The sequence below is a fragment of the Piliocolobus tephrosceles genome, chromosome 13 (assembly GCF_002776525.5).
Source record: "Piliocolobus tephrosceles isolate RC106 chromosome 13, ASM277652v3, whole genome shotgun sequence".
Taxonomy (NCBI): Eukaryota; Metazoa; Chordata; class Mammalia; order Primates; family Cercopithecidae; genus Piliocolobus; species Piliocolobus tephrosceles.
The window spans coordinates 18,860,537-18,871,386 of NC_045446.1; the positions used below are offsets into that span (position 1 = coordinate 18,860,537).

The window sequence follows — 10,850 nt, forward strand, 5'->3', positions numbered from 1 at the left end:
CTCATAGCAAGCTGGCCCAGTGAATGGTTGTACAGACAACCCACAGAAAACCCTGGAGCATGCAACTTGCAAGAAGAAAAACACATTCTCCAAAGTCTCTGGTCATGGTCTCTGAAAGCTCAGAACCACAGGGGCAAATGTCCTGGCCATGTACAGACTGGTCTGGTCCTGACTCAGCCCTGCCTGGGGAGTGGGTCCTTAGCAGGGCCAGTTATCCCTCATTCGAGGATACCAGCATTAAACATTGATTGAGCCCTTGCTATAAGTCAGGTACCATGCTTACAGTTCATATAGATTACACCACTGAATACTCATTATAACCTGTGAACAATAACAATATTATTAAATGACATTTTCTCCAAGAAGCCTTCTTGACCTCCTCCTTCAGTATAATTCTTCTGCACCTTGTCTTTTTTCCACTGCAGCATGTATTATATGACAGTGATACACTTGCCTGTTTCCCCCATTAGTGTGAACTCTCAGAGCAGAAACCATGTTGTCTTGCTCATCATCATTATCCTTATACCTAGTATGGGGCCTAGTACCTGGCAGAAGCTCAATAAAAATACATTAAATGACTGAATGGATGACCCAGCTATAGCTCTGGGCTAGAAGTGGGTTGGCCTCTGAGTTGCTGGGGAAGAGAAGGGCAATGTCAAGGGGAGAAGGGAGGCAAATGTATTTATATGGTATGGTGGGTGAGGACACAGCTCTAGAGTCAGAATCCAAGATCATCACTTGTTAACTTCACAACCAATTATTGTTTCCTCACCTATAAATCGGGATAGCAGTAGCCACCTCTTAGGCCTGCTGTGAGGAAGAAGTGAGTTGATGTAAACAAACACTGGGAACAGCCCTTGACTCATAGGCAGCCCTCAATGAATGTGGGCAATTACTAGCACTGTGTGATTTGTACATGTATGCGCAATTATGGGTGGGGGTGCGGGGAGGGGAACTGAAGGATGATGTATTCACTAAGCTGTTTGCCTCGACATGACTTTTCCTTTTGTTTCGGAATTAGGGTGGAGAGGGGCAAGACAATCATTGTGTGCTGCTGAGGATGATGGCATTCTGTCCCAGAGCCCTCTGTCCATGAGTTCCTGTGCTTCTGTGTGGGCCTTAGAATACATTTTTAAAAGGGATTGAGGGAAAAGTAGACTGGCCTCCTGATACTTCAAACAGAAACCTATGTGGCACCAAAATGAAGATTTCTATCAATCATTTACCCCATGGGAAACAAGAAAGCTTCTTCAGAAAGGCTGCCTTTTCCCAATAAGCAGAGCAAAGCAAGATGGGAAACACACCTTGCTATAAATGAAACCCCACCCTCAAAGTCTTGGCCTAGAAGGAACCCTAATAAATCTTGCTGGCTTGAGCCAAGAAAACATCGACAGAAGCCAGTGGCATCCGGGGTGGAATGACTTACCACATCCTATGTCTGGACTGAGCTGACAGCTTTCCAACAAGACACTGGTTTCCCAGAATTTTTTTCCTTAACACAGTTTCCATTCCAAGAGAAAGCTAACTGGCTGCTTTTGCTCCCAACTTCTCTAGCAGCAACAGCCAGACCAGCCCTGATGTTTCCATTCCCTCAGTCGGAATATCATCTCACTCAGCCTGTGGGGAAACCCTCAGGGACAGAATCTCACTGTCTTGTCTGGGGCTCTGCACGCTTACCTTGAACAGCCTTGGGAACACGTCGGCTGGCTGTCCCCGGACTACAAACAGGCGGGAGTTCAGTTTCCTTAAACTTGTGTCCAAATCTTCCAGAGACTGAAGTAGGAACCTGCAGAGTTCACACAGGCCTTGTTAGTAATAACATCATGAAGAGTGGCTCTCTTTCCTAACAAAGCAGGGAGAAACTGGTTTGCTGTTTATGGCCAACAGGCAGCCTCATGATCACTAGGGCTGGAGAGGCCAGGGTTCCAGCCCAGGAGGGATGTGGTAGTGGATCAGCGCTGCTCTGCTTCAAACCCTGGCCTTGCCACTTACTAGCTGTGTGACTTTAGGCAATCACCTAACCTCTTTGCCTGTTTTCTCACCGGTAATGTGAAGCTGATGTTAGTACCTCGTAAAATTGCTAAGAAAAGAAAATCGAATAATGTGTGAAAAACATTTAGCACCGTGCTTGGCACACAGACATCACGAGATAAATGTGTTGTTCCTAGTGTGGTGTTTCTATGTGATCAGAGGCAAGTCATTTACTCCCTCGCAGTCTTGGGGGCTAGATATAAGTATCTGCTCAGCATGAGGTTGTTGTGAGACACACATGGGAGCCATCTGAAAAGCCAGTGCAATACCATGGTATGAAGCTTTAAGGTCCTCTTAGCAGAGGACCAGACTGCCATAACTGGGAAAATCCTCCTTACTCTGGTGGAAAAGACTCCTTGACTCTCTGCATGCATGCTGTGGGCCATGCGTATTTCTGTTGCCACAGCCTCACAGCCCGCAATGGGTCCCTAGTTCCCACAGCTTTGTTTGGCAGGTGGCTTACTCTCCAGGCTTCTCCAGGGTTCTGGTGATCAGGTTCTCATCCCAAGAAGGAGAAGGCTTTAAAAGGTACTTCTCAATAGCTATCTTCACATTTTTGTGGGGGTGGGGATGGGGAAGACTACAGATAGGCAAGAACTTCAGCAGCAGACCTGGATCACCAGGGGAAAGGGAAAGGAAATTAACATTTGCTGAGTACCTTCAGTGTTTTATTTTTAAGTTAAATTAACATTATAACCAAATAAACTATTCATGTGGCTCAAAATTCCAGAGACAAAGCAGTACACAGTAAAAAGGATTTTCCCCTCCCTCCCTCCCTCCCCAGAGGCAACCAAGGTTATCAATGGGATTTTGGTTCTGTCATGCTTTTTAAGTGCATTTCTGCATTTAAATCTCTCAACCGTTTTGAAGGAAATAGTACCATCCTTATTTTATAGATGAGGAAACTGAGACACTCAGAGGTAAATTAATTTGCCTAAGACCATAGCTGTTAAGTGACAAAGCTGGGGATTCAGGAACCTAGGGTGGTCACTCTGACACCCACATTTTCCTCTCTGTGCCCTTTTTTTTTTTTTAAGACAGAGTCTTGCTCTGTTGCCCAGGCTGGAGTGCAGTGGCGCAATCTTGGCTCACTGCAACCTCCCCATCCCAGGTTCAAACAACTCTCCTGTCTCAGCTTTCCGAGTATTTGGGGTTACAGGTATGTGCACCATACCCAATTAATTTTTTAAAAAATATTTTTGGTAGAGATGGGGTTTCACCATGTTGGCCAGGCTGGTTTTGAACTCCTGACCTCAAGTGATCCGCCCGCCTCAGCCATCCAAAGTGCTGGGACTACAGGCGTGAGCCACCGTGCAGGGCTTTGTGCCCCATTTCTAAAGATTCCTAGTTGTACGCCAACTCTGCTCCAGGGGCTGAGATTCTGCAGGCCCTCAGGAGTTTGGAATCCTTTTCTCTAATAGCAATCTGACTACAGGTAGTCCACTGGCATTCTCATCTTCTTCCTCAGGAACTCACAGGTCAATCTGCATATGTCACAGACACCTCCGAGGCACCTGCTATCTACCCCTTGGGTCTCTTCTGCCCATCCCCAGCATTCTTCTCTGTCAACAATAGGAATGGCACATCACAGTCACATTCTCTCACTACTGGAGGCTTACAGAAGCAGTGACTATTCCCAGGCTGTCAACTAGAACCAGCTCCCACTGCTGCCTCTGACGTACACAACTTGACACACTCCTACAGCCAGTGCCACCGACCTACATTCTAGCACGGGCTGAGCCCTGGGCTTGGCTCAAAGCATCATGTCTGCAAAAGAGCATGTGGAAGACTCTCTGAGGGGCTGGGATGGAAGACTAACAGGTTGAATGCTGCTTTATGCAAACCAAAAGCTCCACCTCTGTGAATTTCTGTTTTTGAAAAATTGACACCTCCAGAAAAGGAAAAGGGAGCTGCAAGTGCGTCACTTGTGTTGGCCTCCCCCAAGCCTCACCACTCTTCTAGAAGGAAAAGAAGAGAAATCTATGCAAATGGTCTCATGCCATCTGAAACCTGGACTCTGCCAGGTAGAATGCCTAGGGTTAGGAGCGGTGATTTAAATTCTATAACCCCAGGACACAGGGTCCTCCATCTGCAGCTCCCAGGAGTGTCCTTGCTGTGCGCTTCCGGAGCCTTTTCCTTCACAGTCTACGAGGCTGCATAGGACTTTGATTTGAAGCTATAAATAAGGTTGGAATGCACATGAAATCTAGGTTCCAGAACATGTAGCAATCTGCCTTCTATAGAACTTTATTTTTAGACCTCATTTACTAAAAGGAGAAATTCCTCGTAGCATCTCTAAAGTACAGCTAATCCTATGAGAGCCCTTTTCTTCTTTCACAAGAGATGTTTATAGCAGAAAGCAGAGATGTGAGGCTGGTAGAAGGCCCAACTCTGAATCCAGCAACTCAATAAAAATAATGATAATAATGGCAATGACTAACATTTAATGAGCATTTACACTGACAGGCACTATTCTACTTGTTTCACATACATTATCTCATTTAATTCTCAAACAGCCCAATCAAGTAGGTACTATTATCATTCCCATTTTACAGATGAGGGAACTGAGGCACAGAGAGATTATGGAACTCGCCCAACATTATATATATCTAATAAGTGGCCAGAATTCAAACCCAGGCAATCTGTCAGGCTTGACATGTTCGTTTTTAGCCAGCCACTGCCTCTCAACAAACAGAGCACTGAGGTTGTGCTGCCCAGGGCTCAGCCGTTAGGGAGCACCAGAGGCCAACTCAAAGGCCAACAACACCTCTGCTGCCAGATCTTTCCTCCTCTGAGTGTGGTCTGACAATCAGCAGCATTGGCTATGAAACACCCAGGAGTCTGTTGACATGCAGAATCTCAGACTCTAACCCAGACCTCCAAAATTAGAATCTGTATTTTAGCAAGATCCTCTGGTGATTCATTTGCATATTAAAGTTTCACAAGCACTACTCTAGAACACTGAACTTTACTTCTAGCCTCTGTTACAAGTTGCCTCTCTTTGCTTCTAGTTTGTTTCTACTAAACTTTTCTCTTTTGGGCATCCATATTTCTGCCTCCCCTTTGGCCTGCTAGAAACACTCTGCTTCTTCCAACTTCCCTCCCAAGTCAACCCAGGAAGGGAGGGCTCAGGACAGCCACCACACGGAGGCAACAGGCAGAGATGTGAGGAGGGTCCCCAGTATCTCCAGACTCCAGACAGCAAGAGAATGCATAGAATGGGAAGCTACCACTAGGGTACCACCTTTGAGGCCTGCCAGGTGACAGCTGTCCATCACATTTGGAGCAGTGCTGCGACTGGACAAAGGCTCACTGGGCAGGTATATGCATTCTTTCACCAGAGAGAACCCTGGGCCTTCTGTGGTCCCTTAGAACCCTCCTCTTTACTCCAATTTCTCTTTACTCCAATGAGGGGACTCTGAAGGAAACTGGCCTGGGCACTGGAGGTGGTGGTGTTGGGGGCTGGCACTTCACCCTTGGCAGCTCTTAGCTGAGCTCACGTGGCCAAAATTCAGAGCACATGGTCCTGGGAGAGCAAAGCTTACCCTTTGGATTAGACAACATGTGCAACTGAATTACATTATTACGTAAGTGCTCTGGAGCCAGAGGCAGGCAGAACTAGAGAAAACCAGACTGGGATTTCCAAAAATACAGAGAGGACACTATAACTCAGGGACTCTACAAGGCTAGCCTGTTAGAATAAAACAAGCAGATCCTTTGATTAAGTACTCACATTTTGGGAAGGCCTTCTCTACAGATGGCTGATCCTGTGTTGAGGAATATTTTATTTATTTGTTGTTAATAGGGGGAGGGAAGATAACAGTGAATTCTTTTGGGTCCAGGCTGTCCTCGACCAAGTTCTTCTGCTTCAAGCCAAGGTTATCTAACAATAATGATGGTACCATTGGCTGGTACATATTGGCTACATAGGATATTAATAGAAATTAACTTTTCCTAAGTAATTAAGAGAGCTTAAGCCCCATGGAAAAGGATAACCTAAACTCACAATCTCTGGCAGGGAGTTACTTCTAAGTATCTGAGTGATACTTAAAAATACTTAAATATTAAATACTTATTATTTTAAATATATATTTATTCTTTCCTAATTTCAAAGAGAAAGATGAAGGTTTTTATCCCCTTTGGGCAAATAGAAACATTTCCTTGGCAGCAGAACGGTAAAGTGCCTCTCTCAGATATCAATGTGAATAGCTCAGAGAAGCCTGTTTCCCTGCCAGTAGACTAGTTCTCAACCCACTTCCCAACAGTCCAACAGTGTTCAGCTCTCAGCATCTGGGAAGAGAGGCACACTTGTTCTCATAGGGCATCCTGGGAAGTTCTCAGTTTACCCTATTTACCAATTCTAAGAGAAATGGGCTGAGAGGGAACATATTTTATTTTTACAAATTCCCTCTGTCCCGGAAGCTCCTGAAAGAGGCACGGCACAGAGCCAGGGACAAAATGATTTAAACAAAGTGGAAGAGGAATTGTTGCTAACACCTACCCAAGTTGCAGTGGGGAGAGAAAGGTAATGAAAAACCACAGAGGCCATTTTAAAATCTAGGAACTGCTCACATCTTCCTTTTGTTCATCTTCTTGCTGCAGTAACTCCTAGATGTAGCAAATTTGGGGGAGGTGAGGCTGGAGAAAATGTGAAAGGATTTAGCCAAGCAGCACTTGGAAAAAAAAAAAAAAGTCCTGAGGCTCATATAGCTACAATTGGCCCATAAACTTCCCACCATCACCAAGGCAAGGAGTATACTAGCCTTCTTCTTGCTAATCAATGTGCGTATTTCTTGGTTGCATTTCTCTGTCCTTTTTTACTCCTAGTGCCATTCATGGTTATTTTAATCTGATTTCTTCTGCAGAAAAACACTGTGTGGGAGTCAGTGTAGGAGGAGCAGGAGGGAAACAGAGTCACAGATTTTGGGTCCTCCCCTCCTTGCAGATGTTCCCTTGCCTTCCTAGGGAGGCTTCTCAGAGGCAACTTAAGCAGCTGCAGAGCTAGGACCTTACGGTGCAGCACAATTCTCTCAGACCACTCTCGGAATCCAGAAATAGCCATGGGACGATTACACATACTACAGTCACGTCAAGATATGGCTGGCTCCAGTCCTCCCCTTTATCCCGAACTTTGTGCACAAGAGAATGCAGCTCTGCCTTCAACTGATCCAGGAAGCAAGCAGAATGGTGGAGGTGGTAGGAGTGTGTCTGTTACCAGGCCCAGGAGCAGTTATTATATTCAATCTGTTTGTGTTACTTCACCTCTTTCTTCTGAACGCCAAGACTAATTAGACTTCCTGCCAATGCACTGCAACACACTTCGTAGGTTGCCCAGCTCAGGACTGAGGTTCTCTAGTCCAGTGCTTCTCAAGCTTTGCTGCAATAAGAGTTTTAAAAACCTTAATGCCCAAGGCTGGGCACAGTGGCTCATGCTTGCAATCACAGCACTTTGGGAGGTTCAGGTAGATGATTGCTTAGGCCCAGGAATTCAAGACCAGCCTGGAGAACATGGTGAAACCTCATTTCTACAAAAAAAATACAAAAATTAGCCAGGCATGGTGGTGCAAGCCTGCAGTCCCAGCTACTTGGGAGGCTGAGGCAGGAGGATCGCTGGAGCCCAGGAGGTCAAGGTTGCAGTGAGCTATGATCATGCCACTGCATCTCAGCTTGGGTTGTCACCTGAGCAGGACCCTGTCTCAAAAAAAAACCCAAAAAAAAAAAACAAAAAACAAAAAACAAAAACAAAAACCAAACAAAAAACCCCAAAACCTTAATGCCCAGGCCATAACCGAGAACAATTCTAACAGAACTGGGGGAAAGGGGTTGGGCACAGTGGTTCACCCCTATACTCCCAGCAGCTTGGGAGACCAAGGCGGGTAAGATCACCTGAGGTCAGGAGTTTGAGACCAGCCTAGCCAACATGGTGAAACCCTGTCTCTACTAAAAATACAAAAAAATTAGCCAGGTGTGGCAGTGGCTGCCTATAATCCTGGCTACTTGGGAGGCTAAGGCAGAAGAATTGCTTGAACCTGGGAGGCAGAGGTTGCAGTGAGCCCAGACTGTGCCATTGTACTCTATCCTGGGCAACAAGAACAAAACTCCATCTCAAAAAAAAAAAAAAAAAAAGAATTGGGGGAAAGGGGCCCAGGCATCTTTTAAAGATCCTTATGGGCTTCCAATACACAGCAGCCAAGATTGAGAACCACTGCTCTAGTCTGTCCCCTTATCTTATGTTTCTCATGGCACTTCGTTTCACTAAATTCACTAAAATGATTGTTTGCTGGTCTTCCGTCAATAAAATGTAGGCTCCAGGAGTTCTGGAGCACAGACACATCTGCTTATTCACTGCTGTATCCCTAGCAACATCTAGAGCACTACCTGGCAGATATTAGGCACTCATTAAGTAATCAATTAATATCTGCATTCCTACACAGCCTTTGACTTCAGGATTTGACTTAGGCATCTGAGCCACATTCCTTTTCTCTTTCACTAGATTGACAGCACGATCACAAAATGATGACCCACAAAAATCCATAAACATCTGGTTCCTAGCAAACTGGAGTTTAATCAATAGGAATTTTATTGTTGATTTTTAATCTCCCCTATCAAAAAAGAGTAGGCAGTACTATGCAATGTCCCCCAAAACCCAAGAAACTCTGTGACAATGTAACAAGAAGGTAGTCGGATTCCACTTGGCTGGCTCTGACTGGTGCAGGGCAGTCTGAGGCTTGGCTTAATGTCCACACTAGGGATGGTCATTTGATGATGCTTGTCAAACCCAACCTCCTATCTGTAGAAAACTGGAGCAGAGACAGAGCAATAAGGCAGCCTGAAAACTGTGGGCAGGCTCTCCACAGGACTCTTTAATTGTTCCTTCTACATAAACTGGGCAAGAGGGGACACTGAACAGACCTACTGCTAGGAGCACTCACTCTCTTAGCAGGGTACACACCTTGGAGAGAAAAGAATGGTGTGCTGAGATCCACGGTATCCTGGAAATAACCCTGTCCATCGATGCAACAAGGCCACAAGCAAACATTCCCCAGAACAATGCAAACAAACCCAGCGACTGCCACTAGGTGTTCTGAAGAGCGATGGGTACATGATGTCTCAAAACTCTTTAGTTTGAATACTGTTTACAAAGAACATACATTAACGACCTGTTCATCTTTTTCCATGATCATGTCCACTCCATCTGCTGGGGGGTCATCAGAGGGGCCCTTGATATCATGGCTTTCCTGCTCCCTAACCTTAGCACAACAGTTCATAGAAGTCTCATCTCTAATGGCTCAACTGTCCTCTAAAATCATGACAAGAGGATGACCGGGTGGCACTTTGGATCCTTTTAAATTTTTTTATCAAGGTCAAAGCTCCAGAGCAGGGCTTAAAATTTTGGAGAATCCCCTGGATTCTCTGGAGCTTTGAACACAAAGCGATTCCACCTGAAGACGCCTTTGGCTTCTTTATTTATAATATAGGGAAGAAGACCTTATTTAATGCTAAGCCAGGGTCACCTGACATCCCTAGAGGCAGGACAGTCTGGGCACAGGGAAGCCAGGATGGGTGGTAGGGCGGATTCAAACAAGCCAGAGGCTTAGGAATGATCTCCCCGAGCTCAGCAATGGGCTCTTTACTTGAAGAATGCGAGCAAAAACCCGTCCCGCCCTCACACTACAGTATCTCCCCTTCTGCCCCTCCCTGAGTAGACGGTAAGAGCCCTAGACCAGGAGCCCCTGTTCTGCCACTCACTGGCTGCAAGTCCTTGGACAGGTCGACTTTGGGTCTCCAGGGCTCAAGGGTCTCATCTGTACAACGGGGATCAAGATCTCCGTTCCACAGGCAGTTGTGAGGCTCAGAGGAGTAACAGTGCGAACGCGCTTTGTCAGAGGCTGAGCCCTGGCCCACCGGCGCGTTAGGACCATGACGAATTACTTCCCCGCTCTCGGCTTCTCCACGGCCTCCCAGCCGTGGAGAGGTTGGGGGAATCGTGCTGTTCGCCGGTCACCCCAGGGTCAGGGTCCTGGCTGAGTCCCCGCCACCCCGCCCCGGGTCCCCTCACCTCCACCGGTTGATCCCGACTGAGGAGGAGGCCGCGAACCACGGGTCGAGAATGTAAACGCAGCGTACGCAGCGCGCCCCGCGCACGGCCGCCAGCAGCGCCGGGTTGTCGTGGAGCCTCAGGCCTTTGCGGAACCAGTGCACTGAAGAGGCGCCGTCCGTGCCGGGCGCTGGCGCCGGGACCACAGCTGCCGCCGTCACCACAGTCGCCGCCATGACTGTCCAGACTGCTCCGGCCACCCCCGCTCCGCCCCGGTAGTCAACGCGGACCCCGCCCACAGACCGCCCAGTGACCTATGACGCCGCAGCTCCTCCCTTCGTCCCCGCCCCCAGGGCCTTAGAGCCCCTGTGCCATTGGCTGAGTGCCTCCCGCCCGGCGATTGGCCCAGAGGCGCCAGAAGAGGCCCCACCCCCTCACGTTCCTACCATGTGTGGGTCCGCCCGGGTGGAGTTGGCAGGCGGACCAGTGACGCAGGCTGGCGCTGTCCGCGGAGGGCCGGGAGTGGGCCGAGTCTCGAGGGACAGCGGATCTCTTACACATGTCCTGTTCAGGGCCTGCTTCTAGAAGAAGCTGCCTGGGCTGGTAGGGGTTGCTGTGACTACAGCCAGAGACTTGCAAAACTGACAACTGACCTTCCTATTATCACCAACATCATCACCAGCACCATCTACATCATTCTACTACAACTGCCATTTATTAAGTGCACTTTATATGGCAAGAGACATGATCATCTCCTTACGTAGTCGGTCTCATTTACTAT

General features: G+C 47.4%; 1 protein-coding gene across 2 annotated transcripts in view; it reads right to left on the reverse strand.

Moving 5' to 3' along the window:
- CRY2 (cryptochrome circadian regulator 2) overlaps positions 1 to 10,390 on the reverse strand; it is a 54,250-nt gene extending 43,860 nt beyond the window's left edge. For both annotated transcript variants that reach the window (XM_023215766.2, XM_023215765.1), the window contains exons 1-2: positions 10,091 to 10,390; positions 1,678 to 1,786 (exon numbers count right to left, since the gene is read on the reverse strand). In XM_023215766.2, coding sequence (XP_023071534.1) covers positions 1,678 to 1,786; positions 10,091 to 10,305 — 324 coding nt within the window. In that variant the 5' untranslated portion in view covers positions 10,306 to 10,390. The remainder of the gene's footprint in view (positions 1 to 1,677; positions 1,787 to 10,090) is intronic.
- Between the last annotated feature and the right edge of the window lie 460 nt (positions 10,391 to 10,850).